The 24353-nt window shown below is 40.6% G+C and overlaps 1 protein-coding gene across 5 annotated transcripts in view; it reads right to left on the bottom strand.

The window, feature by feature from the left end:
* The window catches only part of Fyb1 (FYN binding protein 1), a 131014-nt gene that overhangs the window by 99581 nt on the left and 7080 nt on the right, over positions 1-24353 (bottom strand). Inside the window, exon 1 of one of the 5 annotated variants that reach the window (XM_028767674.1) lies at positions 6911-6992. The exons of 3 other annotated variants lie outside the window; for them this stretch is intronic. In XM_028767674.1, the coding sequence (XP_028623507.1) occupies positions 6911-6961 (51 nt within the window). In that variant the 5' untranslated portion in view covers positions 6962-6992. Of the gene's footprint in view, positions 1-6910; positions 6993-24353 lie in introns of those variants that run through there. One more of the 5 variants, XM_028767680.1, reaches the window with a different exon arrangement.

Genomic DNA, 24353 nt, shown 5'->3' with positions numbered 1-24353 from the left:
GCTTTAAATTCATGTCCCACCATCACATAAACTCGGCAGCTAGATAGGAGCTGCCAATTTTATCCCATGAACCCTTGGTAACCAGCTTTTGAACACAGATTAGGCACCAAGTGTGTTGTGTCAGGTGGGTAAAGGATGAATAAAATCCTGCTACAGGAGAAGTATTAAAGAGACACAAGATCTGCCACAAACGACACAGTTCTCAATAAAACCATTGATAAGCTTCTAGAGTAGTGTTGTTCAGTATCTTGGACAAATTATTTTGTGCAAAAATAGAAATGTTCTACAGCTGTGTGGGTCAAGGTGGTATTCATAACCACTTCTCCCTATGGAGCACCTGATATGTGTCTAATGTCACTGAGGAACTGAATCTTAAGTCAATTAGCAGCGTTTTTGAGACAGTATCTTGCTATGTTGTCTTGAAGTCCTGGGTTCGAGTGATCTTAATCTCATTTGCCTCCTAATTGAGTTACTACAGGGACGTGCCACCGATTCAGGTCTTCATTGTCAATTGTTTAAAATTCAAATGGGCACATGTGGCTATCATTATCATTGTTGAATAACGAGTGCAGTTCTAAAGCCTAGGGCCAAATGCTAACCGTTTGTTGTCTAAACCTTTCAGCTACTAGAAGACATCTAGGTGTGCCACTAGATTTCGAAAGTTTCTTCTAAAGGAAGTTCAGTTACTCATCTTGTTACTAAAGCTCAAATTTGGATTTATGTTAAGATTCATATACAACTTCCTTCAGTCCAAAGCTAAGAATATATCTGAAGACAACCACAAGAAGACCTACCACATTCTAGTCTTTTAAGAAGGTGGAAGACTTCTATATTTTGAAGAGAAACTAGAGTCTAAGCTTTTAATACCTAAAGAAAGCACTCAAGATTTTTGAGATTATAATAATACTTAATAAACTGAAAAATTGGGCTACTACATATCTCTGATAAAAGAGCCAGAGAAAGTCAAGATAAGCTATGTCAATCAAATCTCATGAGAACACTGAGGTATGGCTCAAGCCGGCCAAAGAGACTACAGTGCCTAGGGGGAAATTCGGAAATCAAGATCTCACATTCACAGAGATAAAGCAAAACTTAAAAACTGGAAGGGATACAGTTTATAGTCCAAAGTTCCCTGAGTAGTTGTGCCGCCCAAGAGAAAGATGCAGATAAGAGTTTAACTGTTGAAGAATCAAAGACCTACAATGAACACCTGAAGGATTTCACGACTTCAGGACCTGAAGGATATTAAGGACTTTATAGCAAACATAATTGACAAATTAGAAGATATGAAAGAGGTGTTAGGAACCAAGGGAAAGCTGACCTCACATCTGATAAGGGCAGCAGAGAGAATGTGAGGTGTGAAGTCAGGCTGAGATTCCCAGTATAAGCTTTCTGACACTTGGTCTGTTTTTGTCTTTGGCTAAGTTACCTGACTTGAATGTCTACCTTTTCACCTGTTCTATGGGGATAATGTTAGTTTACACTGAGATTAGTGGTGAACCTAACATAGCAGGAACCAAGTCTGCAGGAATGGTCAAGGAGCCTTGACTATTGGTTATCAGACTTCCCGAAGAGAGCAGGACAAGTATTAGAAATACGAGGATGCTCATGAGAGGTAGTAAGTGAACTTAATTTGAGAGGAAGCTGCTAGGTGAAAGGATAGATAACAATGTGCCAGGCAAAGACACGTTTATATAATATCTTTCCTTGAAATTCTGACAAAGGATTTGGGTTATCCATCATAGATAAAAGGAAACAACTGAAGGCTCATGCTTAAAACAGAAGGAGGGTAGCTTAGTCAGTGGAAGCACAGAAGGTAAACTCCTGGGAGAGGCAGGGAAAGAAGGTGTGAGCACTCCATGTTCACTTCTGCATTTAAAGAAAGGACACATTCAACATGAGCTTGCAAATACCCATGACTAAAGGTTAAGGCAAGTAGAGATTGTGATGCCCTAAGGCCTTGAGTCTGTGGGAACTACTCTCTTACAATACAAGCAGATGCGAGTAGCTTGTTTTTGGTCAACTCATCAGTCAAACCATCATTTCCTGTGTGGGGTGGCAACAGGCTCTCTGACAGCCGCTAAGTTAAGGAACTTAGTACCAGCCTGAACATAATGAAAGAAAAAAATAATTTAAATGATTACAACACTTGTTCTTGTAGATGAGATAGATGCTGGCTGTGAGCGGTAGATTCTGGTAGAGCACGCCAGTTGGAAAGTAGGAGCAGGGGGATCAGAAATCCAAGGCTAGCCTGATCTACATGCCAGCCTACACTGTGTGCTAGCCTGGACTATGTGGCAAGTATGAGGTAAGCTTCGTGAGATCCTGTCCTGGCAGCAAACCCAAAGCCAAGAAACCAACCAAACAAGAACAAGATGGTTGCTTCTGCTCATAGCACGTCGATGGGTTTGGCTCTGAAACTTTCACTTGCTGTGAAGAGGGAATATTCATGAAATAAACAGTAGGGGAAAATCCTCAAGACAAAGAAGAGAAAGATGAGGGTTTCCTTGGACACAGAGGTCATCTGTACTACAGTGGAATAGAGCCAATTGTGTTTGGCTCGAGTACCACTCTGAGGATATGGATTAATGGATGGATATTAACCTATTTCTATTCCTTGGCTTTAAGTCTATTGGATGCATTATCATCATCCTCATCTTAAACAAAGATAGAGAAGCATTCTGACGTTGAAACTGTACAGATATGGGAGGGCTAACTGCCATCTCGACTGACATAATCTCAACTCAGGATGATGTGTTGCCCTAACCTCCAAAGATAAAAATGAACATTGTATGCAACCATGAACAGATACTTACACGCTTAAAAAATGATAGGTAGAAAATTTAATATTATGTCTTATAATTACAAGATAAGGAGTTAGAGGAGTTAGAGAGATGGCTCAGTGATTAAGAGGACATATGGCTCTTGTGGAAGACCTAGGTTCAGTTCCCAGCACACACATGCACCTCAGATAACTGTGTATAACTCCAGTTCTGTGGGAATCTGATAGTTCTGACATCTGTGGGCATCTGCACCTATGTGTTACGCATCAGCACACACACACACACACACACACACACACACACACACCATTTAAAAATTAAGAATATTTATTGTAAAATCACAAATGTGTTTGCATGTGTATATTTTATGTATCATATGAAAATATATGTGTATATGCATATGTTCATCTATTCAATTACTGTGGCGTTGTAATAATGGAAAATGCTTTACATTGTCAAGTGAATTTTTGCAATGCAGGAAATGAAATCCAGGGCTTCATGCATATCAGGCAAGGACTGTGCCCCTGAGCTACACCCCAAGCCTTATTAAATGAAAATATATTTTCTTCCTTTGAGACTGTCTTTAGAAATCCCCTCTGGAGGGGAAAATCATCATCCAGCTGAAATTGAACAAAGAACTAACTATTTACCTAAGGTGGATGTGTGCGCTAGTACTGCGTGGGCTGACTCATTTGCCTGACTTAGAGGGACAGGACAGGGGGAGCAGCTATTGTGTGAAGGCCACTGTGTGAGGACAATGAGCTCTCTTGTAGTCAAATCGGGAACTGTCACTAGGGTGTAGGAAGAGAAAAAAATTGAGATTTTACTCCCGTCATAGGGCAGCTATTCTCTGCACAGACAAACCAGCATCATGTGTGTCCAGAAACAGAGTGTTCGAATGACTAACATAGTTTGGAAAGCTTCACTCTTTCACAGGAAAGATTACCTGTGTGCTTTGACAGCTTTTTTAATTGAAAAAAAGTTTACTTTTCATACAATATATATCCTTAATCCATGGGTACATCCAATTGTATGTTGCTTTTTGTCTCTCTTTAAAAAATAAAGCAAAACAGAGAAACACACACACACACACACACACACACACAAACTCACACTCACATCACAAAAAATAGAAACTAAATTCTCAAGAAGAAGACCTTCCAAAAAAAAAAGAAGCCCAAACCAAACCAAGCTAAATGACAGAAAAAGCCTACAAAAAATACTGTTGAGTTTATTTTGTGTTGACCAACTCCTGTTAGGCACAGGACCTTTTCTGATGTGTGCTTGATATATCTGAAAAGACGCCATTGGAAAGAACTAATTTTTCCTTTCTCAGTGGGTATCACTAACAGATAGCTTCTTGGTTAGGGGCCTGTTCACTTTCTTCTCTCAGTCGACAGCTACATTTTGTAGCATGACCCTTCTGCCCGTGTGGCAAGCTCTTGTGTGTAGGACATGCTGAGCATTTCTACCCCTGCCAGTGGGTTTTGTAGACTGCTCAGTTGCTCATGGGAACTGACATACTACTGACTCGCTCCCAAAGGGGGCATTGCCACCTAGGGTCTCTATGTTGTGTAACTGCAATATGGAAGAGAAAGAAGGCGTCATAAACTCCATCATTAATCCATGGGTCTAGAGCGTAACTTCTGATTCTGTGATTAAAAACCCTGACACCCCCCCCACACACAAAAACAAAAAACAAAACCAATGTAGAGGGAGGGGCTTATTTGGTCTACAATTGTAGGTTACAGTCTTTTATTTCAGGGAAGTCAAACGGGAACTTGCAACATAGTATCCACTGGCCAGAACCGGCAGAGAGAGAAGAATTCACTTGGCTTTCTTCACTCTCAGGCAGTTAACCACTCAGCTCTCTTAGGTAGCCTCAATTTTTTTTTTGCTTTATTTCAGTATTCTTTTTTAAGTTATAAAATGCTAGAGTATATGATGTTAATTACTTAGCAGCCAATCAATAGTCCTGTCCAAAAGGCCAACCCGATAAGGATAATTTTTCATGGAGACTCTGTTCCCAGGTGGCTCCAGATTGTGCCAAGTTGACACCTCAAGCTGAAGAGCACGCACCGCATCTTTCTGCTCTCACCTCCCTCTCTCCCACTCTCTTTCTCTTGTCATTTAAAGTCTGGAGTGAAGGGTGAGTGGAGAGACTGGAGGGAGGCAAGGCCTTGTTGAGAGTGGCAGTGGCACTTGGCCCTATTTCCTGAGTCTTCATTTATAAGGGTGTTTCTGTATACAAACCAATGGGCATGGCCAAACTGTGCCTTGCACAACCTCAAGGGGCCGTTGCCAGTGTGGTCTAGGATGCAGACCACTCTCGTGAGAAGTGCACCCCGTTTAAAGAGCAGGTGCAATGGCAAAAGAGACAGAGTCTGGTTCTTCTGGAGTCTTCCTGCTGCAGTTGAAATTTGTCTTTTAGCTGGAAGGCACCAGCTTACAGCCGTTTGTTCAGAGACTTTGTTATTTGAGGTACAAGTTTCTTGAAAACTTATATCAAAGCCCCAAAGGGAGCTTTATCAGGCTGAGGACTTTGTTCCCTTCCCTCTCACTCACCCACACAGCCCTCCAATGGCCTGCTGTTCCCAGTCATCCTGAGAGGGAGGCCTCAGAGCTCCTCACGTGCTGTCTCATCTCTAGTCACATACATCATTTCCTCGTTACTGTCTTCTCTAGTTAAAATCATCTCAACTCCTAGGTATCCTCAAAGTTTTCAATCTATTTCAACTTTAAAAAAATGTTGTAAAATGCTAGAATAAAAAAAGATATGCATTTTGTCATGATTATTTTTTAAAAAGTGTATTCTAGAAAGAACAAGAGATAGAAGGAGATGATGACAGACACCTAACTCGTATAGGGGACATAGATATTTTCCCTCCCTCCCTCCCCCCCCTCGGGTTAAATGCCCAGCCGCCACATCTGTCAGTCTGCCTGTGAATGGGGACACATATTGATTTGGGAAGGTGAAGTGGGAGAGACAGGGGGCATAGTTGTCTTAAGCGTTCTGGAGAATGAGGCAGTAGCTGTCTGATGGTTTATTCTTGTGAGTTGTGGAACAGGCTCAACTGAGGATTCACTATCATCCCACCGTGGCTATCCAGTTCCTAGAGTGAGACGGAAGGGGAGGGATGCTGCTAAGGGAAACCCAGAGAGAAACGCTTGCTCGAGATGTCCAGAGGACTTGAAGAGCAGGCCTTTGAATAGTAGACAGTATGATTGAGACTCCTGTAATAGGAGTTTCTGCTCTGGTTTCCTTTAAAAACCTTGCAGCAACTCTGCTCTGCCAAATTAATGTTTTGTCTTTTGTTTCATTTGTCCTGTGCCTAATCCAGAAGGAAAAAGGAACTTACTCATGCAGGAGGAAATTGAGACAATCTCAAAACAGGAGAGAACTGGAGGCAAGTAGTGGGAGTCCCTCCTCCCAAATTGGAGAGTGCCACCTTAATTTTTAAATTAATGTTAAATTAACACATTTGTCTATGTGTTCTGCTAACATGTATGTCTGTGTTGGTGCCCACGGAGGCCAGAAGATGACATCACATCCCCTGGGACTGGAGTTCCAGATGGTTGTGAGCTTTCACATGGGTGCTGGGAATCGAACCCAGGTCCTCTGGAAGAGCAGCTAGTGTCTTTAACTCTCTAGCACAGAGAATGCCACTTTTTAAAGCTCATGCTTAAGAATGATCCCATCCCTTGTATGGTATGCAGAAAACACGGAGGGCAGACACTGTGTAATAAACAACACTCTGTATCTATAACTTAGCTTAAGAATACACCACCATTTCTTTTTTATCACAGTGATAACTTGGCCTGATTACTGATTACCTAATGCCCTCCTATCAGTACTCTTAACCCATTGGTGTTCCTGTTACAGCAAAAATGTCATTTCTTTCCACAAGAGAGCTAACATATACTGGCCACAATTGTCACACATGTCCCATCCCCATTTGTACAGACAAGGATTTTAAGAGTTGAAAGAGACTTTCACTATGTAAAAGTGCAAACCCAGCATCCACAAACAGGAGTAGGTTAGCCCATGTGTAGCATACCCAGACATGGGGATATTGTTTGGGTCTGAGAAGGATGGTACCCATGTGAAGCAAAGGTAAAAGATGTACCTGTTCCAGAGGCATGTGGCAAAAGACATGCTGGCGAAGCTGCAGCATCATCTTGGGTCTAGACAGACTGAAGCAGGGAAGCAGAGTGAGCGTAGGAGCCGAACTGAATGACTAGATGCCAACGGAAGCTCTGCTCTTTGCTATGAAGTCAAGGAGAAGGAACTTCTCATGTTTCAGTACTCTGTCTGCAGACAGATTGGTGGTAGCAATGGTATCTGTCTCATGAGATTATAGCAGTGTATATCAGACACCAAGGAAGGACACACAGGCACAGTGAGTCTTGATAAAAACTGACAAGTTTCTTGCCTAATAGATTATAGTTTCCGGTAACAAGGTTTTGAAATAATTTAAAGACTTCCCATTTTAATCTCTTTGTGTGCATTTAGTCTAGCCACCAGTATTGTCAATCTCAGCATACGGATTATATATCAAATATTTGTCACCATGCACTTTGCTATGACCATTACCTTTTACACACGTGAAAGATTAAAACACAATTGTAGTTTGACACAATGAAGCAAACGAGAGTCAAGCCTCCCAGTTAATACTTCAAATGGGAAGACTTGATTCAAAAGGAAAGTCCCTGTGACAGTTTGAATATGCTCTTTCCATGGGAGCTGGCACTACTAGGAGGTCTGGCCTTGTTAGAGGAAGTGTGTCCTGTAGAGGCGGGACATATATTTGCCAAAGTCTGGTTAGTGTGACACAGAGTCTCCTCCTAGCTCCCTAAGAAGGATAGTCCACTTCTGCTGCCTGCGGAACTCTTAGTTCCTCTAGTGTCCTGTTTGCCTGTACCCTGCCATGCTTCCCACCGTGATAATAATGGACTCAACTTGTAAAAACTGTAAGCCAACCTCAATGAAATGTTTTCATTTATAAGAGTTGCCACGGTCATGTCCATTCACAGCAATAAAATCCCAACTAAAACCTCACCCCTACAACAAGTAGAGCAACAGAAATGTAATATATGAAGTATCATTTATGTTGAATCTTCTTCATTCTTTTCCCCTTAGTGTTTGAACAGGGTCTTGCCATGTACTCCTTGCTGGCCTGATTTCAAACTCATGGTAGTCCCCCTGCCTCAGCTTCCTAAGTTCTGGGATTCTAGGCAGGTGTCGCCATGCCAAGCTTGAACATTTCTTATCCTAAAGATTTATGGGCACTTTTCTTCATATTTCAACTGTGGTATTTCATCAACATATTCTAGAATGAGTAAACATATCAGAGCTTACAGCTAGCATTTAGCAAACAATTCCTGAGCATCTAGGTCTGCCAGCCCCATGCTGTGCGTCCAGGATGTTGCACTGTTCTTATAAACACTTGAACATTTGCCCCACTGGCAAAAATTAGATTTCTTGGCTTTGGGATTACTTTTTAATTTACCCACTGAGTCTGTGTTTCCTGTTTACAAGTCTTGGGAATTTGGTTCCACAGCTTTGAAGAAGTCACAGCAAGCCTTTGGCTACTCAGTTGTATCGAGACAAAAGGGGGAATCCTTTTCAAGGGGCTCTCTACTTTCTGGCCACTTTCTGGAGATGAGAGTCAAATGGAAGCCTTCTGTGGTGCTATCAGTTATCCCAGACTCATACCCCACTCACCGATGTTAAAGCCCTGATAGAATCCCAGGTACTTCCAAGTAATGCCAGAAGTTGGCTATAATCTTTCTAAGTAGGAAGTTCAGCTCATTAAAACCATTTCAGAGGCACTAAAATCTATCCGAAGTGATTTTACTTTGAGGTCTTTAAAAGCATGTGCACTAACATTTGAAACAATTTAAGAAACACAAATAAAGTAACAAAATATTTCAGCACAGGGGCATATAACTAAACACTCTCCTGCCATATTGGATTAGTGGATATGCACAAATACCCTCAAAGGCAGAGGCTGCTGTTGCCCTGGTTTTACAGCGTAGGAACAAAGGTCACTCAAGGTACAGCATGTAGCAAAAGACAGATTTTAGACTCACACAGCAGACCTGGAGGCTGTCCCAGTCATGCCAGGCCTCTGTGTGAGTGTCAGGTAGATACACAAAGCCCATTGCTGTTTTATTGCTTCCTGACATTCTCTGATACTACAAAGACGTGATGTTAGTGCATGAATACAGTATTAGGGAGTTACAAGGTCCTTGGCATATAGGACAATTCTCTGAATTTTAATGTCAGTAACTTAAACATTGTGGATGAGTCTTGAACTGATTCACCTTCCAGAAATCTCATTCCATACGAACACAGAGCTCCACAAATGCTAATATGTATGTCAAACTTCAAAAAAAGGAAGCCCACAGAGTATTTACTTTGATACTTTAAATGCTATGAACATGTGTAGTTATAGATTTCCAGCCAACTTTGAAATCCATCTCACTAGCTTAGGTTCTTGAAACTTCTCAAAATTGCTATATGAATTTCTTGGCTCCTTTTCCTAAGGGCGTCAGTCTCTGATGGCTGATTGTTTTAAGGGCCACATGGAAATTCCTAGAGTTTCCTGTCTGTTCTCAGTGTAGACAATATTATAAGTTACCTTTTACTAAATGTAAAGTGGCTCAGGGTTCATGTAATAGCTAGCATGTTCTCAAACAAGAAATCATAAGCAGATTTTCTAGATGTTGAACATATTGGCAGAACAGTCACAAATTCCTCACTACTGTTTTAGTGGAATGTGTCATTTTTGGCTCTATATGCTATTATGAAAGTGAACTTTAAAAGTGTGAACAAATTCTCATTGCCTAGGTTTTTTTTTTCAAGAGGGTAGTAAACAACTAATGGGAGAGAGAGAGAGAGAGAGAGAGAGAGAGAGAGAGAGAGAGAACAAGAGAGAGGATACAAATACATGCATGTGTTGGAGGGACATGGGGACATGGTTGGTTCTATAATAACTATTTTATTTTATTTTATGTGTATGTTGTTCATTTGTCAAAGAATTATGAATGAAGGGGAAGAGATTAACATAATAGAAAAAATAAATGTAACATTGATAAACCTATTTCACCAGAATCAATGTTGATTAAGCTTCTGACATTGTGCTGGCTTAGAAACCTTTGAGTTAGAGACAAGTTGGGTGGCTGTTATGGTAGGAGAGGACAGATCAGAGCCTGTTCTGGTACAGTAATGGATTAGGTGAGATACAACGTGAACAGGTTTTATTAGTAGAGTCTATTTGGAGAAAGGACTCTAGACTTTGGTATAACACTTGCCTTGCATGGGTAAGTCCCTGAGTCCAGTGGAACCTATGAAGAAACAAATATCTACAGAACAAAATAACCCCCCCAATAGAGACCTTTAACAATTGAAATGTGTCAACCAAAAGGAAAAGGAATGCTAAATGACTATCAAAGGTATCCTTGGCAGTTGTATAAGTTACCTTCTTATTTCTGTCACCAAGTACTTGGTAACAAGCAACTCAAGGGAGAAAGTGTTTGTTTAGGCTCATGCTTCGGGGGAATACAGTCTTTCATGGCAAGGAAGAGTGTCTAGCTGGACCCGAGGTGGCTAGAAACACCCCCTCTACTGAAAACAGAAAGAGATGTATGTTGCAGCTGCTTCATGGATTTTCTCCCTTCCCTTTCTTCAGTCTGGTCTCCATCCTATGGTACAATGCCACTCATATTTATCATGGATCCTTCCTCTTCAGTTAAACATCTCTGGCAATATTTTCATAGACATGCCCAAAGGTGTGTCTCCTAGGTGACTCTAAATTCAGTCACAGTGACAATAAAAATCACTTATCACAGAGACACAGTCTTGGATAATACTACCCAATGTAGTAGCCTCTATTCACTTGTGGCTCTTTTAAGTTTAAATTCATGTTAATTAAATTTTATTATAATAAAACATTCAGTTCCTTGGTTGTGCTAGGCACACTTTAAGTCAGTGACTACGTGTCGGCAGTGGTTGTGGCATTGGGCAGCAGAGATATACAACTGTGTCCGCATGTGTACACTGACAGTATAGACACACGACCTGTCCATTGGGGGAGAAATTTCCACTGACCCATGTTGGGGACCAGCAAACAGGAGGGGAGCAGTTAAGCAAATATCTGACAAGATTTGGGCCCACAAATAGAGGCCTAAAGAAGAAGTTTGTTCATGCCACATCGTGAACTTAGACTGTATCCACTTGACTAGATATCAGCAGTCTTTTTTTTAATGACTCATCAGTTGGTAAATACCTGGATTCTTGGGACCATGTGAATTTTGCCCAAAATAATATACTCGGCTACTATATCGAGAGACAAACTACAGACAATATACAAATGAGTGAGCATAGCTGTGTTCCAGTAACACTTTATTTGAAGAGGAGAAGAAGGAGAGAGAGAGAGAGAGAGAGAGAGAGAGAGAGAGAGGCCAATGGAAGCCATATGTATTATAGCCAAGAAGCAATATAATTGTGTGCCTAGAAAGTGCATTCTGGTAACAGAGTGGAGATAGATTTAGTGAGTGTATGATACAAGGCAATCACCATCTGGTCAATGAGGATGGACTAGGTTCTGAAGTTAGCTTATGAAATGTAATTGGAGAAAGGATGTTGGCGGCACTGGAGAGCATATACAATAAAGGAACATAGAGACAACACTCACCACATAATAAAACGTAGAAAGGAGAACAGATCTGGGAAAGATATGACTTCATCAGAGTCAGGTGATATTCGAGGAGGGGTTGAGTATGTGGGTTGTCAGCAGAAGCCAGAGACAAAACCCAGGGAGGTGGGAGCAGGTGAGGAAGGCAAAGATGTCATCTTGTAACGTAATGCTTGGAGCATACCAGATAAGAAGGTAGAGTGTAAGCAGACTGAGACGGAGCTGTTAGAGGCCTGCAGAGGAAAACAGGGAAGGATGGAGCTGGAGGAACCAAGAGAAGATTTGCAAATGATGCTTAGAAGACCGAAAAGACGCCATTGGGTTTGGCAATTAAGAAACGGTTTTGAACATCACTCAGAATTAATTTTGCCAACCAAAAATGAAAGCAAAGGAACAACCACCAGTGTTGGGGAGTTGGTCTGGTGCTGCTGTGTATTCAAACGCTAACTATTGGGCCCAAGATCTGCTCGAAGTCGCAGACAAGCCAATTCTCATGTCACCGTCTCTGACTGGTTAAGTAAAAGTGGCCACAGCCCACTATTTGGGAGAATTGAGGTAGGTGGCGTCTTGGTTATTGGGCTGGGGGGTCACAAGTATCGACCATGAAGAAAAGAGGAGGAGAACAAAAACAGAGAGAACAGGAGGTCTCTATTACAAAGGATGGACCAGGGGCATGTGGTCAAGAGACATGTGCCCAGAGGATAGACAGATGGAGGAAAAACAGCCCGGGCGAGACTCAGACTGCAAGTAACTGGGGAGCACAGCTGGGAAACAGCCAGTCAGTCTAGTGTAAGAAAAACAGATTAGGGGTACTCACTCAGTAATCATGCTAAAGCTGATTAAGTAAATCAATACAACTCAGTCTCGATTACGGGGCGGGGGGCTGGCCGGGTTATATTGAGAACTAATAGATTTATTAATAGAGTTTACAACCACACACCAGCATCTGGATCTTCCTCATGGGAGCCACATGAAGTAGGGTGTTAATGATGATTCATCAGACTCTTGGATCACCTGTAGGCAGGCCGACAGTGAGCATCCCTCTGACCTCACTTTATAAAGTATATCCAGCAATCGCTCTGTGGACCAAATTCAGTTCCATCACTCTGGGTGAAACTTTGTAAGCTTGGATGGACTGCATGTTGTAGATGTTGGGAAGTGGTTCAGAGCCTTTGTAAATTCACATTTGGAGATCAGATTTCAGGTTAAATGAATTGTGAGAGGATTTTATTATGAATTAAAAGAAAAATGAGAGCTTTAAGCCAGTGATCCTAAAGGATGTTTTATTTTTCTTGTAATAACCATGCTTTTTAAAATAATTTTTAACTTTAAATTTTCTTTGATTTTTTGAGATTTCATTATAATTACATTATTTCTCCCTTCCCTTTCCTCTCTCTAAACCTTCCCATGTATCCCTTCTTAATCTCTTTAAACTCATGGCCTCTTTTTTCACTTGCTGTTGCCGTGTGTGTGTAGTTATGTAGTTATGTATATGTTGATATATATATATATATATATTCTTAAATACATATAAATATTTCATTCTGAAGCTTAATAAGTACACTAGTAGCAGATTTAAGATAGAATCATGCGATTGTCCTATTTTTATAATTTAATGCTCAAAGGATTAGCCATTGTTCTACGCGAACATTTTAAATGACATATAGTTACCTTTGAAGAGGTTTATAGCAGGGAAATATTTTACATGCTTTCTGGATGAATGTATCTCACCAAATGTAAGCAATCTGCTTATGATTTTTTTTTTAAATCTTGAAAAAAAATGGGCACAAACAGGCTCGTGGTTTATAGGAAGTGCTTCTTGGGAGAGTAAAAATTTGCTCCTGAAAGAAGTGCTAACATTGGAGCATAAATGTGGAGCATACGATGTGTATGCATTTCAGATTCACTGGGATTAACCATATTACAGGACAGACCAAGTAGGATCTCACTGACAATAGCTCCTCCATCTTGGGAGCTACTGGGTCTCCAGGAGCAACTGGCATGCAGTTGCAATGGATACACAGTTTTGTTATGAAATGGCTTTGTTCTTAGGTGGGGTTCTTCTGGACTTTCTGGCTAGACTATGTCCTGGTCTGGAAAGTCACCTTGAGAACACAGAGCTGTTTTTTTTTTTGAGACAGGGTTTCTCTGTGTAGCCCTGGCTGTCCTGGAACTCACTCTGTAGACCAGGCTGGCCTCGAACTCAGAAATCCACCTGCCTCTGCCTCCCAAGTTCTGGGATTAAAGGTGTGTGACACCACTGCCCGGCTACACAGAGCTGTTCTTATGTGGGTAGAAAGAAGGACAAAGTACAAACAGATGGCAGATTCTGTCCTGAGCAACACTAAAAATAAAAGCAGTTACTGTGTCTCCTAATCTCTTGTGTTTGATTCTGATATAATGGAAGGAGAGTCAGCCACACATAGAACTTTGTAAGAACTTAAGGACTTTACCATCAAATTTACTTAGAAAACCACGTGTGGAAGATATTAATAAACATGTGAAAACACAGAAGAGAGGAGCTACAATAGAAAAAGTAGTGGAGACAATCCCTAGGAGTTAGTATATATTATATCACGTAATTGTAACATAGAAGACCAACTAAAATAAATGATTATAACCCCCTACAAGTGTTCGATTATATACAAAAATGCAGAAGAACAGTCAAGGAAGTAGAGTCAATAATCATAAATGTCTCTCAAAGAAAAAAACCCCTGAAGCCATAAGTCTTAAGAGAAGATATGGTAGTGTCAATTTATCTCAAATCACTAAGAATCTTCTATCAATCAACCTACTGTCACCCATGTAGAAACATCTGGAAGAATAAACACGAACGAGCAGGTTCTATTTGCTTTTCCACTAGGTTAGTGGCATTTCTTCTTACCTCAGAGAACTAACAGGGTAAAATACTTTAGCCATACCTTTCAGGGGTAATCTAATTTGGGTATTTCTGGTTCTTAACTGCTTAATACCACTAAACACACATGTGTACGCCCACTCTCCCTTTTTCCAGATCAATGACCGTGTCTCAAGGAACAATCTGAGAGAAGTCAACGCATTGAAACTTTCTCAACGTAATAGTGCCTGGGATAAAGAAAGCATTTGATCATGTGTTAGGAATTCTTTGTTACTGTATTCCTAATTTTAAAAAGTGTGAAAGTGTTTTGAACCTTTTGTATCTTAGGACAATGCTATACTTACAGAAAAAAGAAATAATTATTAAAAGAATAATTCCTAAAGAAATTTTCACTTTCTACTCCCCTGACTATCTCATCTGTCAATCTGGTCTCTGATGTTCTCATAAAGGACTGTGTAGTGAGAGTAAATAAAATATTTCTATGACATTGGAGCATTCTAATGCAAGAAAATGAACTGATACAAATGTCCCAAGGTGGATGGACACAGACCTCCCTCTCCACGGCGAATCTGCATGTTTCTTTTCACCTTTTAAATAATGAAAACTCACTTATCCTATGAAATAAGGATGTCTACAGTCACTGGCAGTACCCATCTGGGGAACTCAGAACCTCCTCTGCTCTTCGGACCTGGCTCAGCAGCAGCCCTTGGGATACATCACTGAACAAGCCTAAACAAAACCGCATCAGCTCTCAGTTAAGGATGAAGATGGCTTTTGTTTTATCAAACAAGAAGTGTAGCGATCTAAGTTTGGTCGTACTGTTTCCCATCATTTCACGTTAACTGGTGGACCCTCTTCCCATCTGGAGAGAGAGGATTTTGTTTTAAATGGTGTCATTACTTATTAAAGATAGAAGCACAGTTTTGCCTTAATTAGATTAGGCTTTTGCATAATCAGGAGTCTGCCAACAAATACATACACTGTCACCCCAGCATATGCAAGATCGAATAACCAAATAAATATTAAAGGCACTTAATGAGAATTTCGCTGGTGGAGAAGGGAGACACGGTGTAGCCAGTCAAGAGACAGTAGGTGGGTAAATGAGCAGTGAACACTTTCACGAAGGAGTCAAGCTGCTGCCAAGAGTTAAGGGAAGTGTCCCCCCTGCTCTGGCAGAGAGAGAGAGAGAGAGAGAGAGAGAGAGAGAGAGAGAGAGAGAGAGAGAGAGAGAGAGAGGAGAGAAGGCAGTGTCGGGGAGCACTCACAGAAATGCCATTCACGCTGTCTAGTGAAACGTTTCAAAAACATTGACTAAAATATTAATAGATATTTTCTTTGGTTACTCGGACTTTTATTTTCTAAAAAATAATGTGTCATCCTTGCATTCACAAGAGGGAAAATGATAAAGCTTTTTTTCATTTTCATATTTGAGAGGGAAAGATTTATTACTGTTTTTTTTTTCCATTAGCAGATAGAAGGTAGCTGAACACATGCATTGGTTAAGAGTGTAGAACATAAAGTAAAACCCATAGCTCCTTTTGCCAAGTCTGTGTGACATTTTAGCTTGCCCCCACATTTTATTATAGAACATTTCAAGCGCATGCACACATTTTTATTGAAATTGAAGGTGAATGCCTGGACATCTGCCACCGAGACGACACAGCTCTCTAGGCTTGCTCTTGTTTCAGCCCACCCGTTTGCTCACTCAGCTCTTCTTAGAGGGGTGGACACATCCCAACATCAACTGTGAACAACAATATCCTATTTGACACTGATTTTAAACCAACCCCAAATTCCTTACACACACACACACACACACACACACACACACACACACACACACACACTCAAGGCTAGCCCAGAGCCTTAAATATAAACTAGGAGGCTGGTATATATTTAATCTTATTTCCAACTCTAAACACTGCTTCCACATCAAATGTACTCCAAAACCAGTAGCCTATTCAAGGGACAAAGCTCACCAAACCTTGCCCTGATTCTTTTTTGTATTTCCAGAACTGTGCATGGTGTTCACTAAAGAATATTAAATCCAGGAACAGAAACTGCTTGGGGGTTATCAGGTCCATTGTTCTCAGGAACTAGCCATGGAACTTGAAGAACGGCCTGTGTATGATCAGGTTTAATGATGGAGACCGACTCAGTCCGGTTGCCAGCGAGGCAAAAAAGGAGGAACAGAGTTCCTCAGCACAGGAAAGCAAAGGCCTGGTGATGTTGGCAAGCCTTCTCCATCGGCTTCTAGTTCCCAGGAGCTGCAGCTTTTATCCAGCATCTCTCCTGTTTCTCCATTGTGGGTTGAGTGCTCTTAAGTATACTTTTAGAATAGCAAACAGTGTGTATTGCCAAGCAGAAAAGGTCATAACAGACACCTACGGATACCCTATTCATTGCCATGTGGTTAAATATAGATCTTAACAATGAAAACACAGTAAGTAACCACAAACGAGAAGATGTGTTAGTTTCCAGTTTTTGCAAGTGTCTTTGCCCAAGAAGGCACCACCCTCCCAGGTAAAGTTTGGCAACTTGTATGTGATAAACTCAAGGAAAAGAGAAGCCTGTTTCTCACTAGTCTAAGGGTGGGTCTGGCCTCCGTTCCCAGGCATGTGCCTACTGCCTGTTTGCAGGGAGAGTGAATTACAAATTAAATCGAGGGACTTACCATGTGGAAAGGAAGAACAGCCAAACAGTGATGTAAGTCCCTCCCTCTTGCCTTGCTTATCAGTTTAACAGCACTTGTCCAGGTTAGTTGACGTTTCCTTTTGAGGATGGAGCCACCTGCAGCGGGCATGCTCAGTAGCTTCAGGTGAACTCTGCTTAGAAGTTAGAAACTACAACAGTTCCTCCCTCATGGTCATTTCTGGGATTAAACACACTTTGGAAATTCCCTGAGTCACCCTCCCCACCTCCTAGGTGACTAATCTGAACAATCTGCCTCCTTTGGACCTGCTGTGTTGGGGTAGCTAGTTCTGCCACAGAAAAACTCTACTCCACTCTGAAGTGCTGCCTCATGCGGTTATGGGTACATGTGATAAAATTAGTTTCTCTCGGATGAATGTTCTCATGTGATAAGCTCAACTATCCCTCCCCCCCTCTTTTTTTTGTAGTGAATAGCATTGCGACAAGTTCAATGGGCTACTTTCATACACCGGCAAATCAAAACGTATTCATGTGCAGTAACCCTCCAAATGTGTAAGTTGTTCTTAGTAGATTTCATTGGAATTCTTTCATCTAAACGTTTGTCGTAAATCAAATTGAGCCAATGTTTATTTCAGCACGGTTGCTTTTTACTCTCTGCCAGGATTTACATAAGGATTAAATTTATTGCTGGCTTATCGGTATTTGTAGCTGAACACCAAGAATAGAATAGTACTCAGGTTTTAGAATTGTGTACCCACCTGAGTTTAAGACACATGACAAAATCCTGAGAAATTTTGTGAGCAAAAGTTTATTTTTCAATGTTTTAAAAGAACATTTCAATAAGCAAAAGCTCTCTCTCTCTCTCTCTCTCTCTCTCTCTCTCTCTCTCCCCCCTCTCTCCCTCTTTCTCTCTCTCTTTCCTTCTAAATATGAAGAGACAAGGTTCTTTGACCACTTTAAAATCCCCCTGCCTCAAACACTTTGACATAGGCCTACTTTATGGGTTCTTTGCATTTTTTACCTGCAAGTAAATACTTTTATATAGTTTTGCAGAACATTTGCTATGTCAGGCACCTTTTAAAGGCATTCACTTATAAATTATATATTCTTTATAATATCCCTATTCAGTAGTATAATGATTTATGATGATTTATCCATTTTACATATGGGGAAACTGAATCACAGAAATCTTGCATTGTTCAAAGGCACAGAACTAATAGTGAACAGGGAATTGAAATTTATATACATAAAACGAGTCCTAGGGCATATCATTTAAAAACTGTTTTTCAATAATAGTTAAGAGTTTTTGCTTAGAATTCTGGACACTGGTATGAGTGGGGATCAGATTAAACAAGGCAGTAAATGAACAATTAAAGCAAACTTTGGTTGTTTCTGTGATTTGGGGAATTAAAACAATAGTATTTGTAACACAGGAAGACATGAGGATTGCTGGGGCTGGGGCTGAAGCAACCGTTGTTTTAAAACTTATCAGACAGTTCAAGTGTGCAGCCAGGCTGAGGACCACTAATCCAAACCTTCCTTTATGCAGGCCGTAGTACAGAGAACCATAAATTTAGCAGTGAGATGTGCTAAATGTCCAAAGTCATTCTGAGCAGTATTTTCTTCCTGTCACTACGGATCTGGTTCTAATTTGAGGTCCTAAAGAAGTAAGCTAAGCACAAAGCCAATGAGGATGATGGGGAGTTGTACTAAGTGTACAGAAGAATACAGACAGTAACAACAAAAACATATCAATAGAACTTCCTCAAAAATTTGTCTATACAACATTTTGAGAGGCAGGAATCAAGCCATTCTCAGGAAACAGAAACTGAGAAAACCAACAACTAAAATATAGGTTTAATCTAGGTGTGGTGGTGCATGTCTTCAATCCACATACTCTGAACGTAGAGTCAGTTGGACCTCTGTGAGTTCTAGGCCAGCCTATCTATTCTTCATAGCAAATTCCAGGTCAGCCAGAACTATATAATGATACCCTGTCTCAAATAAATACATCAGATGTATAAGTAAATGAATAAACAAAATGTAAACTAACCCTAGATTAAATTAAAAATAGCATCTTAGAAATGACTTTATGAATGTAGGTTCTGTTGAGAAATATAATAATACTCAAAGAATGTTTGTATAAAAGCATGCAGATATTAATAAGAATGTACAGTTAAGAAAAATGAACATTTTTTTAAAAAAATGGAAATGGAAAGTTTATTGTTACTACAAAGACTCAATAGAGGGTTACAACTTTTACTGGACATAGATAAGATGAACGGACTATCCTCATTTGATTTGAGCTGATGCTCCAAAGACCTGTGACATTAGTGGTCAAACTGAGTGCCCTGGATAGTTTTCTGTCAGTTTGACACAAGGAAGACTTATCTGAAAGGAGGGAACTTCGATTGAGGAAATGTCCCCATAAGACCAAGCTCTAAGGCATTTTCTTAATTAGCGATTGATGGGTGGGTGGTGCCATCCCTGGGCTGGAGGTCATGGGTTCTATAAGAAAGCAGGCTGATCAAAGTCATGGAAGCAAGCCAGTAAACAGCACCCTGCCGGTGGCCTCCGCATCAGCTCTTGCCTCAAGGTTCCTGCCCTCTTTGAGTTTCTGTCCTGGCTTTCTTTGATGAATGATGATGCAGCAGTGTAAGCCAAATAAAGGATTTCCTCTTCAGGTTGCTTTGGTCATCCTGTTTCATCATAGTAGCCGTAGCTCTAACTAAGACACTGAGAAAGTGCTGGAAAATTAGAAATGCTGGTCACCCTGGAAAACAGTTGTAGCAAGAAGGAGTGACCTAGAAGATGAAGCTGGTAAGTTACTACAGGATCCATCCAGAGAGATAAAGGAACACAGAATTTGAAGGAGCCATCAAAATCATTGAGGAAAAGTTGGGACACAGTATTTCTATGGAAAGAACTCTGGATAAGAAGGTTAAAATAAAATGTGGGGAGGAGGAAATACTGGAAATTTTTAGAATTGACGAAAATGGTTTAGATCAAGCTAGTCACTCTAGCCTATGGTCATGTGTAGCCTTCTGCCTATTTTGATGTTTTATGGGTGCACAAAGATTGTTCTTTGTTTATGCCTTGCCCATGGTGACTTTTGTGCTATATGAGATGGTGTAGCTCAAAATGCATGCGGATCCTTGCTTTAAACTGATAGTAAAAGTACCAATATAGAGATATAGGTAAGAAACAAACTTGCATCTCTGTAAACCATACTAACGATGCTAACCCTGAAGACAAGCTCCTCAGAGAGAAAGGTAGAATTCACTACAGGGATTGACAGTCTCGAACGCACATTATGTTAGTGACAATGGTAGTCAGAAGCCATCAAAGCCATCAGAGAGGTGGCTCAGAGGGTAAAGTACTTGTTGCACATCCACAAGGATCAGAGTTCAGATCCCCAGCAACCTTGTGAAAATCGGGGTAAGAGGATGCTGTAATTCTAGCACTAGGTGGTAGAGAGGAGGACCTCAGGGCTCACTGGCCAGCCAATATAGTCAAATGGGTAAGTTCTAGGTTTATGGGAGATCCTGTCTCAGAAGAGGAAGAAGTAGAAGAAGAAAGAGAAGGAGGAGGAGGAGGAGGAGGAGGAGGAGGAGGAGGAGAAGGAGAGGAAGACACTTTGCCTTGACCTCTGTGCACGACTCTGCAGCCCCTGAAGTCAAAAGCCATTCAGTCTGCAAAGTGCTGACTTTCATTGTGATGTTAATCTTCTCTAACTAGAAATTTTAACAATTTGCAGCAGGGTAATCCCATTGTGTTAAGACCCTTATTGTGTTTATGAGGATAATAATGGAAATATCGACTAATTTGAGAAATTCTGATAGTTTGAGTAAGAATGGTCCCCATAAGCTCATAGATTTGCATTCTTGATCTCCAGTTAAAGAACTGTTTGGAAGTGTTACCTTATTGGAGGAGGTATGACCTTGGAGGAGGTGTGGCTTTGTTGGAGGAGGTGTGGTTTTGTTGGAGAAGGTATGGCCTTGGAAGAGGGAGATATAGTCTTGTTGGAGGAGGTGGGTCATTGGGAGTGGGCTTTGAAGTTTCTAAAGTCCACCCAGGATCAATGTCTCTCTCTTCCTGCTGCCTGTGGATGAGGCTTTCAGTTCCACGACCATGCATGTCTGCCTGCCTGACGCCATGCTCCCCACCATAATAAGAGACTAACTCTCTGTAACTATAAGCAAGTTCCCAATTAAATGCTTTCTTTTATAAGAGTTGCTTTGGCCATGTTGTCTCTTCACAGCAATATAACAGAGACTAAGACAGAAACTGTTAGACAGTATTCCAATTTGTGTGTGTGTGTGTGTGTGTGTGTGTGTGTAAGAAGATACAAGATATAGAAGCCTAGAGCAGAAGCATATGATATAAAAGACTAATAAATGTTTGGTTTTATGAACTGCATAGAGTCAGAAGTCTCACCTGTGTGGGGAATGGGATTCTGTATGACACAGGACAAAGAGGACAAAAGTAAAATCAATAATGCAGCAGGTGTGTTATCACATACAAATCTCATACTCATGAGGCAGAGGCAGGTAGGCTTTTGTAAAAATAAGACCAGCCTAATATGTATTCTATATGTATATGTACACATGTATACATACCACATATATGTGTATTTTACACATGTGATATATACATACATAGATAGACTCATATACATGATGTACATATACATACATATATACATAGATGCATATATATTTATATATGTACCATATATACACTTATATTATCTATAATATATAATACTATATTACATACATACACATACATACATGTATATATATTTAAAATTACTTAGTTACCCATATAGAAACATATTAGATGCTCACCTCACATCACAAATGCAAACAAAATCTTGACTCTTAAAGATTTAAATGTCCATATTAAATCTTTAAAAAAAAACATATTCAAGGAAAAACTAAGAAATGGCTTTAATACTTAGTGGTAAGGAAGAACTTCTTTAAAGTCACATCAAAACCAGAAATGGTAACAAATTTCTGTAAAATTTGACAGCATTAAAAATGTACATGCCTGGCCAGCAAGCTGGCTTAGCGAGCGAATGTGCTTGTCAACAAGCCTAACTACCTGAGTTTGACCTCTGGGATCCACAAGGTGAAAGGAGAGAACCAATTTCCATATGCTTTCCCTCTGAACTGCACACTCGTGCTGTGGTATGTGTGACCCCTCCTCTCCAGGCACACATAAGTAAGTAAGCATAGTTTAGAATATTTTAAAACATCTGTGTGAAAAGAGATGTCCAAACGAAAGTAAGCAGAAGCCAGCTATTGTGAGAATAAATTCTGTAAAGCATGTAGCTGACAGGACATTAGAGTCTGAAGTAGATAAGAAAGCTCAACAAACCAGCCCAAAGAGAGAGTGTGTAAAGGCAGGGCAAAAGAATGCATATGCCTCCACAGGGTCCGGAAATTTGGAAATTGAAAATTGTCAAGAAATGAAGCACCGGGGAATCGATGACTTGATCATAATTGGACTCTACAGAAGTTCAGTGGGCGGGCCCACTGCCTCTACGTGATGACTATGTATTAGCAACATAACAATGCACAGTAAAAGAGAGAAAACCCTAGAAGCTATTGAAAACCTAAACAGTATTACATTAAACATGCTAAATAGACATTAGATGCTATTTTTTAAGTACCCACAGATGAAAAGAAAGTATAAAACCATGGTTACGAAGGCCAAATGCTACTTTCAAAGCATGCATGCCTCTGCAGAGGGAAGGAGAGACAGAACCAAAGGGGGGCAAAAAGCAGAATGTAATTATTTCCACTTATTAAAGAGGTGTCAAAGTGCTAATATGTGTTAAGTATAACAGGAGAGAAAGGGAATGTTTGTTATATTATTAAACTAAGTTCATAATTTATATTTATCTACTTTTGAGATAGAGTCTCAGTATGAGGCCCCAGGAGGCCTCAAACTTATGCTCACCCTGGTTCTCCACCCCAATTACTCGGATTATAGGCATGGACTACTATATTTTATGGTGTTGTATTTGACAGGAGGACACGGAAGAAACAAAGGTCAGATAGGATGCACATTCAAGCACTAGGGAAGTGATATTGCAGTTACCAAACCAAGAACTAGAGGACCACACCCATTCACTTCACAACAAATTCAGTGTGTTTCAGCCTGTGCTCCCAGCTTGTGCTCCCAGAGGCGGCCCTCTGTTCATGCTATACACACTGGCAAAATATGAATGGAGGATGTCATTCATAAATGTTCATCCTTGGTTTAAAACTTGCATGGTGTTACACAGGAATCTTTAATCTTTCAAATCCTTGGATTCCCGTGAGATGCAGGGAGCTTGGAGTACAGTCCTCGTGGAAACCTTTTCTAACTCCGATTGCCTTAGAATACCATCTTTCAACCAGGTCTCCATGGTAGTCCCCCGGCTTACGTGCTGGGCTGTTTTAGGAGCCATTCCTAAACCTCAGAACCTGTATACTTATTCTTTAATTTGGTCATATCCAAAATTGGTGTGTGTGTGTGTGTGTGTGTGTGTGTGTGTGTGGATATTTTGAGGAATGGGAGAAAAATGGTGATATTCAAGCATTAAGCCAAGATCAAGGATATCCATAGAGGATACATGTCAGTTTAGAAGGAGCTCCACTCAAAATGTGAATCAGCACCCAGCACCCAGGCTTCACTCGGAAGTCTACAGTGACTCTTTTGGTGTACAGCAATAAAATCAATGTCTATATCTTTAAACATTCATTTGCAGATAGCCTAGCCATAATTCTCAACCTGTGGGAGTTGCATATCAGATATCCCATGTATCTGCAATGTATGTTACAATTCATGACAGTAACAAAACTGCATTTATGAAGTAGCAATGAAATAATTTTACGCTTAGGGATCATCACTGCATGAGGAACTGTATTAAAGGGTCACTGTGTTAGAAAGATGGAGAACCACTGTGCTCAAGCATGGTATAAGGGATAGGGCCTTTAGGAGATGTTTATGCATGATGGCTCCATCCTTATGCTCATGAAAGAGGCCAAGTGAGCTTGTTTGCCTCTTCTTCCACAGGAGCACAGAATAGGAAGCCTATAGTCTGACAACCCAGATGGGGGCTCTCACCAGAAGAACCCTGTTATACTTAAACCTTGATCTTGGACTTTGCAACCTTCTGAATTATGAAGTACATTTTTGTTGTTTATAACCATGTAGTTAAGGCATTTCATTAGAATAGTCCAAATAAACTGGACAGCCTTCAGGGCCCAGGAATCATGTGACTTTGGCCTATTCCCTAACCACAGCTTGTCACTCTCTGTTTTCTCTCTCTCTCTCTCTCTCTCTCTCTCTCTCTCTCTCTCTCTCTCT

Source organism: Grammomys surdaster, unplaced genomic scaffold, assembly GCF_004785775.1.
Source record: "Grammomys surdaster isolate TR1022 unplaced genomic scaffold, NIH_TR_1.0 174, whole genome shotgun sequence".
Lineage (NCBI taxonomy): Eukaryota > Metazoa > Chordata > Mammalia > Rodentia > Muridae > Grammomys > Grammomys surdaster.
Note: the sequence above shows the minus strand (reverse complement) of the source record. Positions and strands in the feature narration are given on the sequence as shown.